Source organism: Bombus fervidus, chromosome 7, assembly GCF_041682495.2.
Source record: "Bombus fervidus isolate BK054 chromosome 7, iyBomFerv1, whole genome shotgun sequence".
In the NCBI taxonomy this organism is placed as follows: Eukaryota; Metazoa; Arthropoda; class Insecta; order Hymenoptera; family Apidae; genus Bombus; species Bombus fervidus.
In genome coordinates, this window is record NC_091523.1 from 15,164,644 (window position 1) to 15,189,992 (window position 25,349).

Genomic DNA, 25,349 nt, shown 5'->3' on the forward strand with positions numbered 1-25,349 from the left:
GTCAAGACAAGAAACATACCGATACAATTAACGAAGCTTATTTGCGTAAATGGTTACAAACGAAATTACAACGAATGATACAACAAATTCTCGTCTTGTCATATTTAATTGCAAACCGACAACGACTACACGTACGAAACTTAACAACTCTAAGCAATTACAACGATTAATAGGTACTTGTATGCAGATAAACGAATAACAAGCAGAGCCGAGGTATATCGTTCGGCTAATTTGCAATTCAGTACTTAACGCGGTAGACGTCGATCGATATTTAAACCTGGCTTTCATTTCTGATTAGCGATATTCTTTTAAAGAGGTCATGTTCACTATTCTACAAAGAAAAACCAAAGTCGAATAATCCATAAATCGTTTATTAAATATTTTGTTTTTTCTATACAATTCCGTCGCGATGGTAACATCGGTGTCGCAAACCAGCTGTTGAAACGAAACATGTACATGGGGTCGTAAAAAGATGAAAACGAATAACGTAAATCAGGGGTTCATTCTACAATAAATATAACAAACACGTTTACACATGGAATGCTTCGCTATCAAAGTCGCGTCAATACAGTATAAAAGAAGTCGCGATACATTTTACAGACAAGTACATTTATTTGACACGTAAGTACGGTATAAAACAGAGACACGTGTACAGATGGATTTTCCTATTTAGAGCTTCGGTTTCGTTACATCTATTCCATTGGACGAATAATTGCTCCGATTAGCGTACTCGAAATGTTCCACATCGCATTCGATCTCGACGTGGCGATTCCAAAATCTAAGTATGTATACGGTCTCTCTTAACACCTAGAAAATCTTCTTCACAGCTGCCCTATTCTCTATGATAATCTATGTATATACCTCTATACATTGAGCTTTCTTTCGTTAACAGAGTCGTAATTCCTCCGCGATCACTGTAATATTGTAATATCGTTACACGTGTACCACGTGCACCTGTATATGTGTGTACAATATGTATATAGAATATGATATAATATATATATATATATCACATACATATTTATATATTATATATATTTATATATATATTATATATGTTTATATATTATATATATATTTATATATATTATATATGTTTATATATAAGCGATAATATAAACATATCGTATAAACTTAGTACATATAGATCTGAATGGGGACTCTGAACTTCCTTCTTTTGTTATCCGTCCAACGATATCGTTCAACAAGGATTCGTCGCTAAAAACGACAGATAAGGCGGAAGAACCGACGGGCAGCAATCGCTTCGGACTTCGGTCAAACGAAGGGAACGGAAATCGTCGCGAAATCGTACAAAAGCCTGTTCGTTCCAATTCGATGTGTTACCATCATATTAACTTCGTTACTGAATTTTAGAATATCGACGAATCCTCGCGAACAACTCATTGCAAGAAATGTACATCAAATAGGTTTGTGTACACAAAGGACAACGAAACGAACGACATGTTATGTATAAATAAGACTGCGCTCGAACGGGAATCCACAGATCGTGACAGGATTCAGAAGTTGAAACGTGAAATGATCGCGAGAAAGGTGTTTGAGAGCACACAGGTACAATGTCCAGTATTCAAATAATTATACGTAAACTTTATTTCGTCAGATTTTTCATATTGTGTTAATGGTAAGTATGTATAAATATATACACGTATATGTATAATTCTTACGTGCCAGTTTCGTTTACGTTGTTACATTATGCGCTGTAATCGGATAAGTGATTAATCCTTACACCTAAGGAAAGGATATTCGGCGAACGCAAGAAGAATAAATAGGGTGAGAAAATAGAAGGAAAACATGCGTTGCGTTCGTTGCATACTTTAGTCCCATTTTAAGTTAAGACAGTGAGAACCAAGGAGTCCTTGAAAGCCAGAAAGTCGCACTGTATTTTGGTTCTTCCTTTTTCTTTATTTTTCTGCCATCCGATGGAACTAAAATATAAGTCCTCGTTTAATTGAGAATCCGTACAACTTGTCGACAGGTCGAGACGGGTACATACGCGTTTGTACGCTATATCTTCTTGTTAATGAAATTCTATGTACAAATATCGTGTAAAATATACGAATGATATACGTAAGAAGAGGCTAAATTTCGAAAAAAAGTTAGAAAGAGACCATATATCGTGCACGTGAGAAACGAATAATTTAAAATAAATATACAAACATTAAAGACGATTGTTCGAAGCGAAGTTGATGAACGGACGAGTAGTAGCAAGTGAGAGCAAGTAAAGCGGCAAATGTAACAGAGTTAACAGAAAAACTTTAGTTGTTCACATTGTGAGTATTGAAATATGTACTTTATTAAGGGATACACGCGTAATGTGACAAAGAATTCAAAGTGTTTCGATGTATACGTATAAGAAGATCCGTCTCTGTTCGGAAGATAAGATAAAAATAATTCGTTTCTTTCTTAGTAACTCTTTCGCGATTATATAAATACTATCGATAAGAAATACTTCTTAAGAAGGATTTTGGTCTTTCGATACACGTATGTACATATATAACCTGAGCTGAGAGAAAAATAAAAATGGAATGTATTTTTAAAACTTCTTTTTTAATAATAATATAACAATATTCGGTTAAATATTCATGAACATCAACATACAGTATTCTTATCTACGTTACAAATCGTTAAGAGAAAAACGAAGTCTTTTTTACGTCCAAGAGTACAAAACTGTAGCAAAAACCTAAATTCACTTTCCCCTCTCCGAGTGGATATCGTGAGGCTAACTTTCACACATCTAAACCGAACATATATATTTTACAAAACGCGTTTACAAAATGAATAGCGAACACGGGGGCAAACAAGACGTTAACTAAAGTTTTTCCTAAGTCACTCTGCGAACGGTCTTTACACCAGGGGATACAAAAAGGTATCTGAATGGCGACGGTGACAGTATCTTTTCTTTCCATTTCCGTTTGTCTCGTTTAGCGAGAACGACGAGAATCCCACCGACAAAAATAAATAAAGGAAAGCGCATTATATTAAATATTGTACATTTATCGTGACCGATGCAGTGTTGGATCAGGATTCGAGGGGTTGGATCGAGAGAAAATTCTCATTGTCCTTCTCGAGACTTTTTTCCTCGGGAAAAGAAAAAGAGACTGGGATGAAGAACGGCGTGAGTTCTTTCTTTTTTTATCTGCGGGGGGGAGCGAGGGGGATAAATGTTACACTTGCGTCTCATTAATCTTTAATTAGATAATCAATTCACTAGTTACGAAATGTCATAATAAAAAGTAGTACTCTATAGTTGGTATTTCAATAATAATAGCGTAATAATAATAATTATATTCCATAGTTTGTTTGCAATTATCGTCTATCGAATAATTAATTAATTAACGTTTACTCCATCATGATATAACCGCGGCCTATATTGTGTTTGATAATATAAAAAGAAAAACAAATCGTATAATACATATATAGTATATATATAGTATATATATTATATATACATATATATTATATATATAACACATATAATATATGTAATATATGTAATACATATATAGTATATATGTACATATATATATGTATGTATGTACATACATATATATGTATGCATGTATATATATATATATATAGTGTTGTATCGTTCGCTTTTCGTTACAATAATAAATTGTCCACGAACGCCGACGTATCAACAGATCCGACGTGCAAACCGCTTCCGTTTCATTCGTTTCTTTCTTTTTCCTTTTTATCATCTACGGAAGTATTTTTTCGCGAATCTACAATCCATCTCTTTCTCGGTGTTCGAACGCACTAAGACCCATTTTTACACTCGCAATTATGTGCTCGAACTATTTCCAGAAAGAGAAAACTCATTTTTCTTTATATATGTTGCACACACACACACCCATCGTATATCGTATTTTTAGGATTCGTTCGCAAATGAACCCGATTCTTAGCAATTGTGTCATCTTCGTTACATTAATTAATTATTAATAAAATCAAACGATAAAATGACTCGTGTAGATCGCGATCGTCGGATTGGTACACGATAGCGTTCGATTGTTCGCTCTTAAAGAGTTTACTACCAAAAAAGGTATACCACTTTCAGATTTACAACACTGCCCTAAACACAGCCATACTAAGCCAAATACTTTTGGGTCTTCGCCGTCACGATTACTTTTCTTTTTACTAGTAAAATCATTTACTTAAATCTACAGTCGATAACCATCGGTATTTCATAGATTGTTATTTTTCGTTCTTTGTATTACACTATTTCTTAATCTTTGCTTTTCGTTTTCAACTCGTTTAGAGAAATTGTGTAAATACATCAGACGCACGACAGAATTCGTTTCTCAACCGATTTATAGTTGACCCGCTCGATTCAACTGCTATCACATAATTCTACATTATTATATTTTTTTTCTCTTTCTTTTTGTCCTTTTATATGACGATCTTGGAAAGACGAATCTACAACGTTCTTTCTATAAAACTAGTCCGAGGGACGAAGGACGTAGAGAAAAACCGGCGGAAGAAGGAAAGAAAGGGCGAGAAAGAGAATACATAACAAAAGGAATGTTTCGGAATCGATTGACGATTCGCATTAATCGATTTATAAAGGAATTTAAAATAGTTTAAAAATAACAAAAAGCGATCATTCGAATTTGGAACTTAATTGAGTGAAAGAAAACCGGTTGTCTTAAACGAACTATTCTCGTTAAACTTACCCCCGTCCAACCCCGCGATTAAAATTTTCAAGGCAAAGAACATTCGCCAATCGTTCGTTAGATTCTTTCTTTATTTTTATAAAAAAAGAAAAAAAAAAGAAAAATGCTTTTTACCTCCTTTTATAACGAATTCAAAGGGTACCGATGTATATAAGACAAATGGAAATGTACGATGTTATATGTATATAGATATATCTGATGATAAATGTATCAGAATGAGTCAAATACATTTTTCAAGAGGTAACGTGTCTCTCAAACGGGTCATGATTTCTCTGGCTTTTTGTTTCGAATCGGACCGCGCTTTCGTCGACGGAAACGCCACGTTTGAATATGAATCTTACACCGGTTGCATGTGCCATTAATGATTCTGATTATGATTAAATCGGTTATAGCTTGGTTACATGGTGGCTACATTGTACACCGTGTATTTAAAAAATATCCGACGATACGGACTTCCGAAGTACACCTTCACGCATCATTCGTTACCAGCTAGTCATTTAAATAGGTATCGAAGAAAAAAGAGAGAGGAAAAGTTACACTTACAGTTTACTATGATACAGCACTGGCATAGTCACATACTTCGGTATGTATGTGTACGTGTATCTGTATTTGTATTTCTTTTTCTCGGGTTTATCGTGCACAGAGATATCCTATTATAATTATAACGCGTATGTGTGGATCCCTTTCTCGCTTTTTTCCCGAATATTAACACTATACTTATATGTTTTGAATTTTTCTTTCGTGATAATCTTAATAGTAATAATAGTAATAATAATAATAAGAAGAATAATAAAAATAATATTATTAATAATAATAGTAGTAGTAGTAATAGTAGTAGTAGTAGTAGTAGAATAATAATAGTAATGATAATAATTAAGAATCAATAATAATTATATATAAGAGCAATAATAATAATAATAATAATAATAATAATAATAATAATAATAATAATAATAAATTCATAATAGACAGGGAAATTAATAATAATCGTTATTATTATCGTAATAATAATATAGTATGTACAGAACGGTTTTCATGCGAGGGTCCTTTTCGCTTACGCTTCGTAGCTACATATTTTGATTGAACTGTACATGTTGGACCCTCGGTTTGAAAAGCTTTTGTTGTCAAAATTAACACGATTTATAAATCCTCCCATTAGTAAATAGCAGCTTGTCGTGAATTTCTACTTTTTGGTTGCGACACCGTTAATCCGCGTTGTCTCGCCTGTCCTGTTATTAGGTTTCTTTCCCATAGGACAATTTAGCAGATTATTTTGAAGGTTAATTTCAGAATGATCCATAAAATTTAATGGTGCTAAGGTTTCGGTACAACCTTCGGCAACCGTTGCGATCTCTTAATAACAAATTAACCTAAGTTAACATTACTTAACTTTCCACTAAATTCTTTTCTCCCTTCCTTACATACAATGTTGTTGATTTCTTTTTCAATATCTTTCCATTTTCATACAGTTCGTTTTTTTTCTCGTTATATACTTTGCATCTTGTCACGATAATAATAATAGTGGTATATAATAACTGCATATAATCGCTACGCTAATAATATTTGAACTATTAATTATTAATTAACGTTAAGTATACACAACACATTTGTACGATTTCACTCAGCCTGCACGAGCAGCAGCGAGGGAAGGTGGTATAGATGAGAAAGTCATGTGTAAGGGGAATAAAAGTTTGGGCAGGGACATAGTGTGTGTTTCTTTTGTATATGTATGTGTATTTACGGGGAGAAAGTATTAATAGTCTCTCTTGATTTCATGTGTGTATAGTTTCAAATTAATTGTTTCTCGTCGTTCCACTGGTTCGCAATTGGGGAGCCGAGGTTGAGATACGAGAATATAATAACATAAGTTCAAGTGTCCATTGAGCCAGCTGTAGTATCTTCGCGGAGCATCTAAGCAGCACCACAATACGCTGTATCGCTCCTGCACCTTAACTCGGAGATAGAAAGAGGAAACACGCGTCATCCGGGATTAATTTGGTCGCACAAGTGGTACTCTGACCCGTCTCTGAACATCAGCACTTGGTCAGTGTACCGGACGTAAGTAGTTGTACCTGATCTCCACGAAGCTAGGAACGCAGAACGGATGGAAGTTACTCTCTCTGTTCTCATGACAGGGAGGTGGAACAGCGACCGTTCTTTCTAAACGGTTGACATACGATGCAAGATCATCGTTCGCCCACTAACATAGTCACTCGTGTTAACCGACTTCACTAACAGTCACTACAATCCTTCGACAAATTTTGAAAGTTGATCTTGTGGCGTCATGGGCGTCACTTCACTCGAGTCTGTGCCACTAGTGGGCGGTGGAGCTGGAGATGGATGATGCGGCATGGTACCCGGGTGACCAGTCGGTGCACCAGTTCCACCACTCAGCTGCGAAAGCATCATTTCACTTGGCCCACCGAGTTCATGAGCCGGTGAATGTGTTGGTGTACCATGAGGTGGATGATGATGAGGCGATGGCACCGGCCCTGATCGAGGAGAAGGAACTGGCTGATTACGTGGAGAGGGAACCGGTCGTGGGGAAGGATTTGGTTGAGGAGAACGAATTGGAGGTGGAGATCGAACGGATTGCATTAATTGTTGCTGTACAGAAATCCCTGGAGGTCCCATCACACCTTGCGGAGAAGGTACCGGAGGTGGTGTTGGTTTTAAGCCAGGTTGACCGTATCCTTGTTCGTTAAAGCCACCATAACCTGGAGAAGAATACGCGGAATCGTGGCAAGCGTTAGACCACGAACCAAGCGGCTCGACGAATCTCGTTTTCTCCAGAATGAAATAATTCTTACCGAGAAGGGGCGGCCTTATAGGTCGCTGTTGACCGTAAGGCGGTGCTGGTGGTTGTGTAAATTGTTGTTGTTGTTGTTGCTGCTGCTGCTGCGGGTGTTGTTGCGGCTGCGACGGGTGGTGCCTTTGTAATACCAGCATTTGCTGTTTATACCACTGTGGTTGCTGTTGAACAGGCTGTTGCTGCTGCTGTTGTTGCTGCTGTTGCTGCTGCTGCTGCTGTTGCTGCTGCTGCTGTTGTTGTTGTTGTTGCTGTTGATTTAGCATTGCCTGTATTTGCATTCTGCCTTGCTGTTGTTGCTGTTGTTGGTGCTGCTGTTGCTGCTGCTGTTGCTGCTGCTGCTGCTGCTGAGACATTATATGCTGCAGAGCAGGTTGTTGCTGCGGCTGGTTAGGACCCAAAGGTCCGCCCACTCCTCCACCGTATTGACCACTTTGTTGTTGATTTAGAGCAAGTGCCTATTAATTTAAAAAATCATATGGTAATAGAAATTATTAAAATCGAAAATGTCAGCAGACAAATAATATAGGAGAAATTAATCGTCATACCCGTTGTTTGATAAAAGCAGCCATAATCGGTGGATTACTTTTGAGTATTTGAAGTATTTGGTTTTGTTGTTCAGGAGTATGGGGATTCTTAAGAGTTTGCATAAGTTGATGTAATACATGCTTGTGCATGCTGCTTTGGGGGCCAATTTGATTAACCGGACCACCGAGAACTCCAGCTTGCCTAGGCATCTGTCCTCCCATAGCTATTGCTGGCTGTCCTTGATGTTGTTGCTGCTGCTGCATTAACTGTTGCGGGGTTTGCTGTCTCAAACCAGGATTCTGTTGCATCAGTGCACTTGGCTGATACCTACTGTAAATAAAGGTGTAGCTTTAATATCTCTTTTTATGATACATATCTGTGTACGGTATTTTAATTATTATTATTAATTATTCAATAGCTCACCTTGCTGTCCATTGATCCATTGGAATAAGATGTGTACCGCCAGGATTTGGCATTTGTACAGGCATTGGCCGTTGCATTGGAGGTGGTGGCATTACGCCACCCGTTTGTCCTCCTACGCCAACTCCTCCACCAACTCCACCACCTGGCGTTACTTTACCATAACCATGCGGTACCTGTTGCCGTGCAGCTTCTTCTTGTACTTGCTTAACAACTTGGAGAACGTGAGCAGGTGGCGTTTGAGTTCCAGGTTTCAATCCTATTCCAGGTTGATGTGGCGAAGGTAAATTGGTAGGACTGACACCTGGTTTCATAGCAACACCTGTGGTCATAGTAACGTTTGAACTCTGTTGTCCGGATTGCATCGCTCCCACTGGACCTGTGGGTCTGCTATTCATCGCAGCCATTCGTCTCCTGAAACAGATCAAAAAGAAAGATATACATCTAACTTATATACATAGGATATACAGTTATCTTTGGAAATTATTATTCTAACGTTGTTGTTGTTGTTTTTATTATTATTATTATTATTATTATTACTATTACTACTACTACTACTACTACTACTACTAGTAGTAGTACTACTACTGACGTATTTACCTTAACAACTGCGCTTGTTGTAGCCGCTGTTGAAGCTGTTGTTGTTTCAGCTTATGTTTGATGTTCGAACAGAATGGAACAAGACATTTAGTCTCTTGGCAGTGTTTAGCATGATAACAGCACAACGCTATCAATTGTTTACAAATTGGACAGCCACCGTTCGTCTTTCGTTTGCAAACTTTAGTATGCGTTACTACTCTCTTCATCTTCTGACAACTTGTTAAACGACAATTCGCATCTCTACATTGGCACGCGTGCACCAACGATTGAATACATCTTTGAATTGAAAGTTTACGTGCCTCCTATTATAAAATAAAAATATTTATTATAAATATTCATGGCAAAATTATTGATATATTCAGTTAATAAAAATATATTTTTACCTGTGGATTAGCTTGTTTAGCATCGGCCGGCGATGAACCATCATCCAAATCTAAACCAAGTTTTTCCATGTGATGAGGATGACCATCTTTTTCTTTACAGCTTATACACAGATCAAAATCCTAGCATAATAAATAATAATATTAGACTGTTTGAAAATAGGATGAAACATATTTACAGATGATTGTTTTAATACTTACATCACAAACCGTACAATGATATCTTGTTTCTACATGGCTCTTACAATTATTGCAAGTATAAACAAATTTGTCTTGACCTTGGTTGTGCAATTCGTATAGCATAGACATAGAACTAAATTTCGCGCGCCTTAAGGAAGAGAATTCATAATGTCTTTCTCTAGCCATTGTAAGAAAAGCATCGCGGCCATCCATAAGATCACAATTAATAACTGGATCAGGATCTTGAATAGGCTAAAACGTGCATTATTTTCGAACGTAAGAATACCATTCGATTATTAAAAAAAATAAATAAATATAAATTAATCCTAAATACTTACTGCTAAACTGGCTGCACTTTGAGCACTATGCAACCTAATAACAAAGAATACTTCTTTATGTTTCTCCATAGTGGCAAAAATTTTCGCTGAGAGATCATTTCCTGTTTGTGGGGTATTAGATTTTTTACTATTTTTTCTTTGATTTGCTTTAGATTTATTAGATTTCTTAGCTTTCTTTTGCCCTTTCTTTTTGCCATCTGGCCCTGTTTCAGAATCCTCCGACAATGAGAAAATCTGTAACAAAAAGTTGTATAGACCATGATTAGTTCTTTGTTATCTACCATCTCCAATAATACATCACTAAACTGTACTTACTGCATTAGCAGCGGCAGCTTCCGCAGCTTCCGCTTGTTTACGTTTTTCTTCTTCTTCTTGATCTAATTCCTTGATACTTTCTTCTAAAACATTCGGCCAAAAATCACCTTCAAAATACGGTAAGTCAGCTGCAGAAGTAAGTTTATCTTCCATCGCTTGTTTTAAAATGTCCTGAAATTAATAAATAGAAAAAATTAATCTCCAATTTTTATAATTTTTAAATTGTAAATAGAAACATTTAACTTTAATTATAGTCTGCTAATCCTATGTTTAAATTTATAAGTTCAATGTAAACATTAGCTTCTACAGACATTACTTTTAGTCTCTTCTGACACCCAAGAATGACAATTAATTCTCAGGAAACACGTGAGACTGTATAAGATGTATTCAGATTAGTTATGTGTTAATACTAACTTTGTAATCGAGCACGATCCTTTCAACCATGCCTTTGTCTAACATTTTCTTATACCATTCTTGTAATCTTTTAGGCTTTGGAATCTTTTGTTCTTGCGGGTGGCAGTGAAAAATGTAGTCATCACCTTCAGAAGGAGGGCAAGCCCAAATATGAGCCATTGTATATCTATACGAAAAGAAAAGTTTGTAATGAGTATTAATAAGTAATAATATTAATAAGTAATAAAATTTCAATTTCAATGAACAAAGTTCAATTTACCCTAATTGCTTTGCATAATCCAAGTATCCGAGAAGAATTTCGTGATATACTGCTGTTCTAAACTGTCTAGGCCGGAAAAAGTGTACAGAATCCAAATACGCAATATAAACTCTTCGAGTATTAGGTGGTGTACATTCACTACCATATTCTTGTACATGCATGCCAAAGAAACATACATCAGTCCCATCAACTTCTTCAAATGCAAACAAAGCTTTTGCTCTATACGGAAATTCACCAGGCATTTCTCCATTTTCTACAAATCGACTTCTCATTCCTGGTTTCACTTCGACAACTTTATCACTGGATGCTACAACTCTAATTGCAACTTCTCCAGCACCAGCTTCTTTTTTCTTTAAGAAATTGTTCACACGTGTTTCGATATAGGTACCTAATTTAGTAACCGGTAAACGTTTAGCATTAAATTTATTTTCTTTACGTTTTTGACCCTTTTTCTTCAAACAGTTATCACAAGTAAATCTACAAGCAAAAATCTAGTTATAAGAACTACATTATTTATATTTATTTCATAAGGAAATGTTTTACTTACCCTAAAGGCCAAATTGATTCCATATGAAGCACGCATATCTGATGTACCTTTCTACCGCAATCTGTACATACAACAAAAGGCTCCAATTCCAAATGATCGTTCTTCATTTCCTGGAACTGTTCCTTTTTAATGGCACTGTAATAAAATATAATAATTTAATTTCATGTGTGTATATATAATACAGATATGTATTATATATGTATATATATAACAAATGTTGATGATATATTTATTTCAAAACTTACGTTTGTGGTTGCGTTGGATCGTCTCCTAATGTCACAGTATCACCAGGAATGTCGTTGAAACATTTCTGACAGAAGGTGTATCTGTCGGAAACAAGACCATATGCCTTTAGACTACTGTTCCAACCAATAGTGTTTAGATCCAAATTTCAATTCGTCAATGTCATGCGTGCATCATACGAAGATCAATTTTTTCACGCCCCAATCGATGTATCCAAATGTCGAGTATCCAATTTTGATAAATATTTGTTTGTATTTGCAATTATACACATGCAAGTAGTGTTTTGCCAATTGTAATATGTTTGGATCCGTTTCATTATATTTTTATTATTATTTTTTATTCCAAAAATTGTAGGAAGTCATCATTTCATTTAATGAACATATTTTTTTCATTATTTTTCATTTATCACAAATATAATTTGTTTTACATTTATTTATGTTTTCATTTTAAATGTCAGGTATCCAATTTCAATCGTCCAATTTCCAAGTATCAATTTTCGTGGCATGAAGTAGTAGAGTCAGAAAGAAGCAAGGGGCGCGGGCAACACAAGAAGCAAGCAGCAAACAAGGATTTGTGTGTGCGTGCGCAACCCATGGGTAGAGCGAAGGTAACATACAAAGAAGAGAAGAGTGCCATAGTTAGACACCATATAATATATACATAAATTACTTAGTTGCATATACTCAAGAGTATTTAACAAACGACTTCCTTTGGTTAAAAATTCTTTTGCACATTCTAAATTATTTATAAAGCAAAATATATATTTAAAAAGCATCTAATTTTAAGGATGACTATAGATAGCTCTATATCCCTTAAGTATATGCGTAATAAAATTTCAACTTCATATGTGCGAACGTTACGAAACAATGCATTCATTGACAAATGTTTCATAATTGTAATAAAAAACGTAAAAAAAAAAACGTGTTGGTCAGGAGACTGGCCTGTATCGACTGATATAACCGAAACAGGTTAATTAGCCTGCCAAGTTAATCTGGCGTATCCGATTATAGAACATTTTTCTATAAATAAAAATGTACCATGAAAGTCGAATGCGCCTAAAGGCAACTTGAACTTCGAAAACTTAACAGGTATAGCTAATGTCAGTAATCTTTGAAGACAGCTGGGAGCAACAGAAGTCATTAACAAGATATCTAATTATCTAAGTAAAGAAATTACTAAAGGGCAAGATGGAGATAAAACCTACTAACATATTCCCTTCATGCAGAGAGAGACTATTTTTTCAATTATTAAATGAATTTTCCTGTTTTACATAGTTATTTGACTGAAACTTTTCCAAATTACTGACCTGTTTTGATAGGAGTAGTACTTTGCATCTCTTGGTATTGTACAAAGCTGCTTTCCATAACAACATAGTACTTGTGGATTGAATGTGTATTTTCTTCCACAGCAATATCCCAAGGCTTGCATTACAGGATCTATTTCTTGCTCAAAGACTTCAGAAAGCTAAAATCAATGAAAAGATTTGTAATTTGAAAGTCATTATCGATATCAGTACGTGCTGATTGGATGATTCAGAAATAAACATACCTTTGTACAATATCTGTAAACACGTGACGTTTTACGATTGTAAAGCCATGCGTTATCAAACATCATCCATACGTCATCCACATATTCCCATGGATCACTGTATTGCCCTGTATCTAGTTTTCTTTTGATCGTTGAAAGATCCATCGGTTTTTTAACAATATCAAAGTAATCAGGAATTCCCAATGCTTGAGGATCGACGGGTTGTCTAAATGGTATAGATTCTGGATCTTGGCGATAAAGTTTTTCTAATGTTGGCATCAATGCTTGCCGCAATTCATCTGGTTTGAATAAACACAACCGTTTCTTATCAGTTGACGTTCCACTTGGTTGTATCGGTTCAGGAACTAATGGTTTAATATCTGGCGTTGTTGTGTCTTGACTGGATATTGGTGTTACAGGTTCTTCCTTAATACTAATAGGTTCTTCTTTTACAATACTCTCACTAGATCCTTCCTCCATTGGTTCTGTTTTGATTTCAGTTTTAATAGACACCTCATTATTGACGCTTTTACCTCCATCCATTCTATGATTCTCAGAGCCATCTTCTGTTTTGATTTCCATTTTCATATTCTCTTCCTTAATAGAATCCAATTTTCCCTTATTATTATTCATTGGTGGACTAGGAGAATTATCACGATCTAGAGCGGCTGTAATAGCCGCCATTTGCGAAGACATGGATGATGTTCTTGGTGCATTTAATGCAGCCCTCTCCTGAGATGTCATGCCTTTTCCAAGACTTGCAAGGCCGGCAGGAGACGGTGTAGTAGCAGGATGAGGTGGTGTCTGATTGGCGGAAGAAACTGTCTGATTTGGAGTCATTAATGAAGGAACCAGTGGCGTATTAGGTGTGGAAGTTGTAGATTGAGGTCCATTTGTCGTTGTTGCTGGGCCAGGACTAGGTCCACTAGAAGCAGGAGGTGGTATCGTTTGTGGAGTTGATGTACTGATGCCGTTATCGTTAGGTGTTGAAACCGAAAGAGGCCGGCCATTGTTGAATTGATTTTGCTGTTGATTGTTTTGTTGTTGCATACCGCTAAATGGTGACGGCGTTTGTGGCATTGAGGTTGTCGTAGCGTTTTGATTCGAAGTACTTGTTGGTTGTTGCGGCTGCGACTGACCTGATTGCTGTTGAGGCTGAGGTTGTGATGGCGGCTGCTGCTGTTGTTGCTGCTGATGTTGGTGCGCAATTGCTGCTTGAGCCTGTGCTAATCTAACTTTCATAATATCAGAATATTGATGTTGATTCTGTACAGGCGAACTGTTAGGTAAACCGGAAGTACCATTTGAGGTTGGGAATTGACTAGTTGTTGCAGACGTAGTAGTTGTTGTTAAACTTGATTGTGACATTTGTGGTTGTCCAAAAGGACTGAGACCAGGATTTGAAACGACGTTGGGATTAGAAGTTGATTGTCCATTTGGACTAGGACCAGGTGGGCCAACCAAAATTCCTGACTGCTGCTGCTGCTGTTGTTGCTGCTGCTGCTGCTGCTGCATTTGTTGTTGAACTTGAACTTGAGCCTGAGCTTGAGCTTGAGCCTGAGCCTGAGCTTGGGCCTGTGCTTGAGCCTGAGCTTGGACGTTCGCTTGGGACTGGACTTGTACTTGTTGCGTTTGTTGTTGTTGAGGAAACTGCATTCTATTGTGCGGAATGCCCATTGCAGGTAAATTTCCAAGTGTCATACTTGGCGAATGACTACGTAAACTAGGAGTAACTGTTCCAACTGGTCGTGATGGCGGAACGGTACCAACACCTGGAGGCGCGCATGGCCTTAAACCTGAGCCAGATGTTCCCGCAGGTTGTGGTTGTTGTTGCTGCTGGGCTTGTAACTGTTGTTGTTGTTGTTCTTTCCGCTTTTGTCGTTTTTCCTCTAATTCTTTTTGAATTTTGTAGATCTTTTCGGCAAGCAAATGATAATATTCTGATCTTGAATTCGCCATTTCGTACATGTCGCCTTCAACTTTCCTTGCATATGCAACAAGATTATGCATTCTTTTATCGAGCATAGCTTGTGGATCGGGAGTTGGAAATATTGCTTGAACCAATTTATGAACAAGATGATTTCTAAGATCTGGTGTTACAGTTTGATGCCAATCCTTTGATTCCTGCACCGATGTTGCTGTTACTTGACTTGGTTGAAGTCCAGCTGGAAGCTGAAGATTAGCTAACCTATTTTCACTTGGAACACTAAGTTGTCCTGAATCATTCAAACCAAATAGTTGCTGCATATTAACAGATTGTTGTATATTAGCGGCAGTCGCTGCAGCAGCAGGCGTGGGACCACTGGTAGGGGCTGTTTGATTACCAGCAACTCCGACTGTATTAGGATCAGAATTTAAAGGGAGAGAAACATTTGGAGCAACAACTTGTTGTCCGGCGCCAACTACAGATTGGCCAGGTGCATTTTGGGTTGGAGGTTGAGCTAATCTAACGTTTCCTATCGCACCGGGTGCTCCTTGCATGCTTGGTGTTGGCATTCTTCTAGTTACGCATTGAGCAACCAAACCGCCAGTTGTTGTAGTAGGACATGGAATACCCAACGCATCGTATGCTCTTCTCATTTCTGTTTGACTCGGATTTGGTTGACTATTTGGTTGTGTTGTAGAAGCTGTAGCAGCGTTTGTTGTTTTATTTTTGTTTGCTTGTTTCAAAGGTAAACACACAGGACAATCATTACGATTGCAATGTTTCCAGTGACTAATAATTTGTCTCGAAGAGCTACAGTGTGGCACTGTACAGCTTTTCCCTGCTTGACAACCAGTCATGTGAGTCAATACATTTTTCATAGTTTTACAGTCTGGCAACGAACATTGCCAAACTTCACCGTTTGCTTGACTTTCGCGCCGTTGACATTTATGCGCATGAAGTAGAAGAACTAGTTGTTGCTGAATAAGTTTGCGTTTTTCTGGATCAGCAGTTGATTTTGTAGCACCTAGTAACATAAATATTACATAGTTAAATTTCATTAATGGAATAAATTTACTTAAAAATAGAAACGAATAATTACCAGTTGGAGCACCAGTACCGGGTATTTGGCCCTGAGTAGCTTGTTGTGGTCCAGGTTGACCTCCACTTGGTGCACCAGACTGAGGTTGAGCTGGACTTGGAGCAGGTGGTTGAGCTTGTTGTGCCATGCCACCTTCTTGACCACCCACAACGTTTGTGGAGCCAATAGGACCTGCAGTTCCTCCAAATCTACTACCTTGCATGGCAGTCATGTTTGTTCCCACTCCTTTTGGTTGTGGTGTAACAACTCCAACAGGACTGTTAGTACATACAGTAACGCCAGGCCCCTGTCCACTAGCTGGAGATCCTGATTAAAAATTGTATATTTAAATATATCTTAAAACTTACCAACTACATATACAACTGCTATAATTACCATAACCATAAGGACTTGATGCACTTATTTGCCCCATATTTGGCATATTTGTCATATTTGGGGGTGCCTGGATTCTTGGACCTCCCTGACCAGGACCAACGATACCAACTTGATGTACTTGTTGATGTGGACTTTGACCCCTTGCTGGTCCAACCATATGAGCTTGTTGCTGTTGTTGCATTGCTACAGTTCTAGTATTCATTATTCCAGGTCCATTTTGCATTTGAGCAACACCATGTGGCCCACTAGGATGATGAATTCCACCTTGTGTATTAGGGGCCATCATGGTTACCTAAACCATAGAATGTTTAGATTGTATATTCTATACAAAATACTGTTTTCATATATATATTGATCTCAGTATAACTCACAGTGTTTAAAGGTTGCTTATTCAAGCTGTTGGTTACAATTAAACTTCCACCTGCCATTCCACCCATATTGTTATTTCCACTAGCACTACTGGTCATAACAAGAGCAGAATTTATTCCACCTGGCATTGACATGGTAGGATTACTTCCAGCCATGCTCATTGACGATTGAAGGCCTCCCATCGAATTTGCAATGGACATTTGATTATTTGCCAAGGAACTGGCTATACTACTTGGTAAATTTCCCAGACTCACGACCATTTGTGGATCAACTACTTTAGAGACAGAAACATTTGGTGGAGATTGCATATTTGGACTTTTATTACCCAAAGTTCCAGCAGCCATTGCTAGAGAATTTGCAACCAAATTTTTGTTACCCTGTTTCAAAAAAGATCAAAATTAAACAGTGTTTCTTGTGTGTGTGAGAGAGAGGGTGTATATGTATATATGTGTGTGCGTATATATATATACATACACACATAATATTCATAACATATAATTTATATATACGAACTTGTTGTTGTATTAGATGATGTGAAAGTTGTTGTTGCTGTACATGTTGTCTAAGTTCTGAATCAAGCGCACCATTTTGCTGCCCTGGGCCTGGGCCTGTTGCTGGTGGCTTAGCACTTTCAGTTGCAGAACCCCAAGACCCCGATGACAACAGATCATCAGGTAGATCATTTTCAAGATCAAACATATCTGTGTTTGTTATATAATCTGAGAATAAAAATTTGCATTAGTAACAGCATTATGGTATATATGTTGCTGTGAAAGATACTGGTTACTACAAAAGTAAAATATCTAATTGTAGCCACTGAACCATGATATCAAGCATGTTGTATATCAAAACTGAAGATTTCCTTTAGGCTACAGAATTCATAGAAGAATTCGATATCACAACTGAATAATTACTTTTCTAGATAACCAGTTTAGAAAATTATTGTCAGATTATGATATTAAATGTAACATATACCATAGAAACCAAAAAACCATTAGTAAATGATATAAAGATAAGATTCAGCACCGTCACCATAGCTTCTATCTAAAGATTTAATAGTAAAATCTTCGTACTACCATATAATGTAGTTGCTTGTTGTATAATATACCTGCATGTAAGTATACATGCACATATATGCATACATGAATACATTTTATGACATTTATGTACATATCACATTTTAAATTGCAGAAGCTTGTATTTGTTCAAATTATACTAGCCTACAGTGTTTGAAAAATACATTTGTCATATAAAAATATCTCTTTAACTTACTTGACTATCCATGATTGACCATACAACAACGGAGAAAAAAGGGGTCAAATGCAAATTTAAACAAAAAATAGAAAAAGAAAATAAAACAATAAGATTCTACACAAACTACTGTAAATATAAACAAACAAATACATAAATAAATAAGACATGAGACATACACTGTGTGAGCATAACTTAAAGGAGTTTATACTACAGCAGAATAAAAATTTCTTCACAATAAAGACGTGCTAAACTACAAAAGCAGCAAAGCTACTGATGGCAAACTTTAGAGTAGACAGTCATGCGAAGAAATCATAGTCACTCTAAAGAGTATTTACAACTGTTTGTAAACGGAATGTTTTTTAATGTTGTAACATTAAAAAAAAGTTTCTGAAACTCTTACAAATAATATAAATCAGTTTATTTCAATTATGATATCAATTACCTACAAAGTATAAAAACAATTATGTACAAAACATCATAGTTACCTACCTAACAACCTAGTTCAACTTTATCTCATTGAAGATATAATCGCATTTTATTTAAAAATTTATACACAATATTTAATACAGTTTCATCCTAATATAAAGTTTTAGAGCTCTGTACATGTGTGTCGCATGTCCATATTACATTACCACTCAATGCTTGAAGCTCACAGCATATCTATTTATATTTTTTTTATTATATGTTAAATTGAAACATTTTTTTTCCTATAGTACTTAGAGTGATCCAATTTTTCTCCAGTATCATATAAAAGAAACAAATCTTTCTCAATTATAAGGCAATATATTACATTTATTTGTTCTTATATTCTATCATATAAGTAAAACTTATAAAAATATAATCCTCATGTTCATTGTGGGTTTTACAAATAATAACAATCAATCAACTTTATTGAACCATAGTGACAATATGCCAAAACTATATACATTTTTTTTATAATATAAAAATTACGAATTATTTTAGCAATAAATTATGACATAAATTGGAAGTAATTAAATGATTTTACAACTTTATGATACTAATAAATGAGATGAATGGACAGATAAACAAATTTTGTAGTGCTGGACTTAATGTTTTTGAACTTTTTGCTGGGTTTTGTAATAATATTTACTTCTTTTCTGGATGGTATGGTTGTTCCAATGTGGCTGCAGCTGATGCTGTTGCAGATGAAGCTGCTGTTGTGGCGGGCCCTGCATTTGTTGCATGTTACCACTGCCACCTCCCCCGTAGTTTGTATAAGCATGGTGCATCATTAGAGGCGCCATACCCACTACATATATCACAGTTTTTATTTCAGACTGTGGAAAAACTGTCTATGCTTTCTGGATCACAGTTTTTAAGCAGCAGAAATAGTCTAAATTTTCTTTCAAATGCAAGTAATTGGTATAGATGAATTAATATCTATAATCCTGAAAAAGAAAGACTATGTCTGCCACTTTGCGTAACCTGACTAAATCTCGTGATTGATACATCAAGTATTTAAGTGACACAGTCATCACCAAATCGATATGGGATTATATGAAATATTATTGAGTTCAGAAACTGTTAAGGTGATCAGGTAGCACTTAAAGAAAATAAGAATCAAGAAATGGTTAGCGCATCAATCATGCCAGCATGTCTTTTTTTAATAATTATTCAAACTTCCATGCATTTGCCATGCACTACAAAAATAAAATGAGAACTAAATTTAAAGACAACTAAAAAATTTACAATATACTATTATTTTGTTTAGGTTAAATTTAAATAATAGAAAGAACGTGCAACAAGACAGAAGTTACAGATTATTTAGTACAAACAATTTTTTTTTAAACACGGAATATTTCTATAACCTCTGAGCAAAATTTATACACTATATCCAAATTGCCCAAACTTCCAGCAACCAATAATTTGGAACTTTCTAATAATTTATTTTTTATTAAGAATAACTATATATAATGATTTATTAATATCAAAATATGTAAAAACATTGTAGGATAAAAACTCAACCCAAAACATTCATTAATGCCAATACCGTCACAACTGAATATTTCTTAAATATCTCTATTTCCTGATATGAATTTTCGTATAAATTCATACGAATAATTACAATTTCGTAGAACAATTTAAAATAATTTATCGCATCAATAATAACACATTAGACAATTGATAAAGTAATCAATTTCCGCAATAGCATTTCTTGAATAATTTAGGTTAGTTTATAAACAGTTAACTAATAACAAAATAGAGATTTTGATCGTTATAACCACGGCACTTTCCTGAAAGTTCAAAACCTATACAAAAATGTTGTGGAAAGAGAGAGAGAGAGAGAGAGATTGTCTACCAGACACATTGTTTTCGATAAAGGTAAATGATACGAAGACAATAACAAAAGAGTGCATTTCTTGAAAAACGAAGGCATCGGGACAAGTGGTCAATTTTGCTCAAAGGTTGCACCCGTCAACGAACTGACAGTATGCCTCTGATAAATCGAAGAGCATATATTTCTTAATATAATAAGAAAGATATGTGCGTGTGGTATCACGTAATTAGAAAAACGGCGTATGTGCTACTTGCGACGTCTCATCCCCGAAAGGTTAGTCGCGATAGCGACTCTATGTCGAAGAAAGTTTACCGTGATGAAAATGAAAGAACTTACCCGCGGAATCCGAAGTCCCCTGAAATGGATCTCCGAGCTTCGGCCGCTTATTCGGTGGCCCGTCCACCAGGTGGTCGGCCATGGTTTCTTTTCAGGGTTAATTATTTTTTGTGTTTCAGGCTGTTTACTCCTGGTAGCAAGTAAGCGGCGGCGGCAGCAAGTCAGGACGACCGCACGCACGCACGCACGCAACCAGGCACACACGCAGGCACGTATACACGGGTATACACACACGAACGAAACGCTGCACTACGCCACTAGAAGATCGGTACTAGTGCTGATGATGCTGTTACTACTGCTGCTGATGCTATTGCTGCTTCCTCCTCTTCGGTGAAGCCGCGAAAATTCACCAAGCTTTTGGCGTATTCACAAACATGACAATAACAATGAAAACCGCGGCGCGTGGAGCGTCCCCGAGCACGCTTTGGTACACGATCAACCATTGGGCATCGTCGGGGGTACGTCGAACCCCGCGCTCAAAGCCCACACACACAGTAAATTTTTCAATGGGCGCACAGGCCACTCGCACGACGACGGAACAGGCCGAGAAGTTAACTAGACTATCGGTATCACAATATCGAAGATCACCACTTCGACTTAAATGCACAGCACTACCAAACGAGTTCTCACGTTATATTCGGTTTAGTCGGTCGCACACGACTCGTCAAACACTCGAGTGTGGCGGACTGGCTGCGCGCACGGCGCTAGCTCGCAGCAACGATATCGCTCTCGAGGCCCGCTGGCACCATCTTTCTCTCCTCTTCTCTCGCCTTGGCACACTGCGACACGGGGCGCGCGAATGATCACCGCGGACGCAGCTCGCTTTCCCCACACATTCGAGGCAATCACGGGCGCCAGGAGGCGAAGACGATGAAATGAGTCGGTTCCGGGGCGGCCACCGCGCGCCACAGAAATTCGCTCGGGAAACGCGATCGCGAGTTCCGTACTGCACGAGTATCGGCTAACGTAAAATGGCGGCTGCTGTTGACGAGAAGTTTTTCTACGCTTGTCAGAAAATGTCCGACTGGTTCCGTATATTCGCCGTGGCATTAGACCAGCCACTTGATTGGTCCCTATGATCACGTGACACGATCCTTCCCTGTTATTGGTCAAACTGCTGCGAGGCCACGAACGCTGCGATTACGTTCACGCCGCCGGTCTAACAGCCGCGAGAATTTCGTTTATTCCTCTGCCGCCATTTGATAAAGGCCGGTCTCGCATAGTGGTTGTAAGATGCTCTTTGAATTAGATTCATTATTGGCACAGAATACGTTTCTGGCCAAATTTAATGAAACAAATAACTTAATAACTAATCACTCTATTCTCCGCTCCAGTGATATTCACGGCTTCACGAACTAGAAAAAAAGCTCTACCCTAATTATTCCTTGTTGCCGGAAAACATTGAGACAGTGATTCATACGATTCGAGTTTTGGAGGAGACACATTCATTCAGCCTTTCGCAATTTACTATTTTCTGTATATACGTTGCAAACGTTATTTCATTTTATTTCTATATATATAAAATAATAATCTTTCAACATTCATTATAGTGTACTATAAGTAAAACGTTTGTAAACGTAAACCCTACGTATACGCAACGTCTTTGTTGAAATGAAATATTTTCATAATGTTGACTATCTACAATGTATTTGATTGTATGACTATAAGTATGTCCACTGGACATAACCTCCAAAATTTTTGCGAATACATATTATATAATACGAATAACCAAATTATTCGATACATAAATATACTATGTATGTTTCTTTTTCATAGTAAACAGATCATCTCCCTTTTAGAAAATTACCAGTTGGTTTACGAAATAATGAGAATTTAGATTTCGAAAATTGTATTCTTCAAATATCTTTTCATCTGATTTATTAACTGAAACTCATTAATTACATACAAACAAACACACACACACACACACATTCATTTGTACTAATAATCACTTTCTCTTTTATAATTACAAGACTAAAATATTTGCGCGGTTATGTTCATAATGAACAACCTGCGCTCTGCAATATCGTATCCTGACAAAGATTTATATGCCGTATGTCGTGAACATTGAGAAAATAAAAAATCGACTTTGTTAATGCGTTTACAAAGCCGAGAGTGTCAAAGGGATATCGTTACAAGATGGCCAGGGATTTCTCGATCGACAGGTTAAAAGGAAGAATGTATACAAGGTGGGGAAACGGGAGATTGCGTTGCGCAGAACGTCCTCTCTTCGAGAAAGAGAATCTAACTCGTGAATAGGTGCGAACGGCACGCGACTCGCTGCACGCATATATTGTGCGTGAACTTGCTTCCATCTTCCTTTTCCTGCTCTGTTCTTCTTCGCTCTTTCAGTCGTGTGTTTGTGTGTGATCACGCGCGCGCGCGCGATAGTGTCAGATACAGAGAATTGTGTAAAGAAAGAGGCGAACGCGAGAAGAGAGGGAGTATTGGAAATGGGACGGGAACTGGATGACGCCGTGGCAGCAGCCACCTAGCCACCCATCTCAGTGACAGCGACTCTTTACTCTTTGTGGAGTATTGCTAGTCGCTTACATCGCTTTATTTCTGTCGACTATATAATATTACAGTCCCTTTGATAGTCTCTTAGTAATACATAAATGCTTTTTTTTGATAAGAATTTTTACGATGTCAAGTATTTATTATCGTTCCTTAGTTTAGGGTTGAAATCTGTATCGTTCACACATAATAACATACATAGACATAATAACTTACATATAGGACCACCTAGGCGATTTTTATTCAGCAGGCAGTACTTCTGATAATTGAAACAAATTTCTTTACTGTCATGAAAAACATGATTTACTTGTTCATTAATCACAATTTTACTATGAAATACTAAATGTGTTTACTATAATCGGACTTATAAAAATAGATTTTGAAATTTATTCACTTAATGTTCCAACATACTTAAATTACAAATTTTTTTCACATCTATTTATTAAATCTAGAAAATTTGTAATTGAATTTAAATGTTCAAATTTTTTAATCAAATTTTCATGATTCTGAATGAATGTTGTGCATGTTCTTCAAAATTTTTATTTTGTGATAGCTTTGAAAAATTAGGTGGTAAATTGGAAAAAATAAACGGAAGAAATTTTTAATTAATACTAATTCTCTATTTTTTTCACAGTCATTGGATATAGTTAGATACACAATTATACAATTGTAAACACAACAATATCATAGCGTTATTAATATATCAACTTTTAATGTAAAACAGCTGCCAATACTATTATGTATATATGTACTAGAAGTAGTAAATTAAAAAACTAAAATAAAATATACAAAATAATTATTTGAGATTTTTGAGTTTAATCTTTATTACTAAACTATGCACATAAAAATAAGGAAAATCAGTTCTCAAAGGTCATGGATGTTGCTGATGCTGGATTTGTAACTGTTGTTGTTGTTCTTTCCGTTTTTGTCTTTTCTACAATACTTCTTGAATTGTATTTGTACTTTTTCAGTAAGTAAATATATGGAATTCTCCATTCCTTACATGTAATCTTTAACTTTCCTTGCATATGCAACAAGATTGTGGATTCTTTTCTTGAGCATAGATTGTGGATTGTGAGATGATTAAACCAATTTATAAACAAAATGATTTCTAAGATCTGGTGTTGCAGTTTAATGCCAATCGTTCGATTCCTATACTAATGTTGCTTGTACTTGACCTGATTGAATTCCAACTGGAAGCTGAAGGTTATGAAGGTTAAGCTAACCTATTTTCACTTAAAACACTAAGTTGTTCTGAATCATTCAAATCAAATAGTTGCTGCATATTAACAGATTGTTGTGTATTAATGGCAGTCGTTACAACAGCAAACATGAAACTGGTAGGTACTGTTGGATTGCCAGCAACTGTAACTGTATTAGGATCACGATTTAGAGAAAAAGACATATTTGAAGTAAGTTGAGATAATCTAGCATTTCCTATTGCACCAGGTGCTCCTTATATGCTTGGAGTTGGCATTCCTTCAATAATACATTGTGCAGCTACTAAACTAGCTGTTGTAGTAGGACATGGACAACACATGATATATTCTTCTCATTTCAGTTTAATGGATTTGAATTTTATTAGTTTTATTTTTGTTTGATTACTTTGGAGGTAAACATACATGAGAAACATTATGATTGCAATGTTTCTAATGACTAATAATTTGCCTCGAAGATCTACAGTTTGACATTGTACTGCTTTTTTCTGCTTGACAAGCAGTCATATCAGTCAATAAATTTTTCATAGTTTTACAATCTGGCAAAACATGACCAAACTTCACAGTTCGTTTGACTTTCGCATTGTTAATACTTATGTGCATAAAGTAGAAGAACTAGTTATTGCCGAATAAATTTGTGTTTTTTTGGATCTGCAATTGATTTTGTAGTACTCAGTAACATATAAATATTGCTTAGTTAAATTTTGT

General features: G+C 36.4%; 2 protein-coding genes across 9 annotated transcripts; both read right to left on the reverse strand.

Annotated features, from left to right (window-relative positions):
- Positions 1 to 4,778: 4,778 nt before the first annotated feature.
- LOC139989406 (histone lysine acetyltransferase CREBBP) lies at positions 4,779 to 22,111 on the reverse strand. 8 transcript variants are annotated; one of them, XM_072007751.1, is made up of 21 exons: positions 20,908 to 22,110; positions 19,384 to 19,542; positions 17,532 to 17,737; positions 17,021 to 17,395; positions 16,650 to 16,941; positions 16,275 to 16,580; positions 13,270 to 16,199; positions 13,028 to 13,185; positions 11,724 to 11,834; positions 11,479 to 11,613; positions 10,932 to 11,408; positions 10,673 to 10,838; positions 10,259 to 10,429; positions 9,944 to 10,177; positions 9,627 to 9,857; positions 9,429 to 9,548; positions 9,046 to 9,347; positions 8,449 to 8,859; positions 8,046 to 8,352; positions 7,499 to 7,955; positions 4,779 to 7,405 (listed from the first exon to the last, which is right to left on the reverse strand). In XM_072007751.1, exons 1-21 carry the CDS (start codon positions 20,987 to 20,989, stop codon positions 6,930 to 6,932), a joined length of 8,106 nt encoding a protein of 2,701 aa, XP_071863852.1. In that variant the 5' UTR covers positions 20,990 to 22,110; the 3' UTR covers positions 4,779 to 6,929. The 8 variants fall into 8 exon arrangements, with proteins under 8 accessions (XP_071863852.1, XP_071863850.1, XP_071863848.1 ...); XM_072007749.1 differs by having other exon boundaries at positions 8,046 to 8,355; positions 11,724 to 11,837; positions 20,908 to 22,109; XM_072007747.1 differs by having other exon boundaries at positions 4,779 to 7,955; positions 11,724 to 11,837; positions 20,908 to 22,111.
- A 2,109-nt stretch (positions 22,112 to 24,220) lies between these two features.
- LOC139988827 (histone lysine acetyltransferase CREBBP) lies at positions 24,221 to 25,323 on the reverse strand. Its single transcript, XM_072006591.1, is given in 5 exon segments — positions 24,221 to 24,373; positions 24,376 to 24,633; positions 24,635 to 24,956; positions 24,958 to 25,188; positions 25,190 to 25,323. Coding segments are annotated over 5 exon segments (1,023 nt in total). The 3' UTR covers positions 24,221 to 24,295.
- Between the last annotated feature and the right edge of the window lie 26 nt (positions 25,324 to 25,349).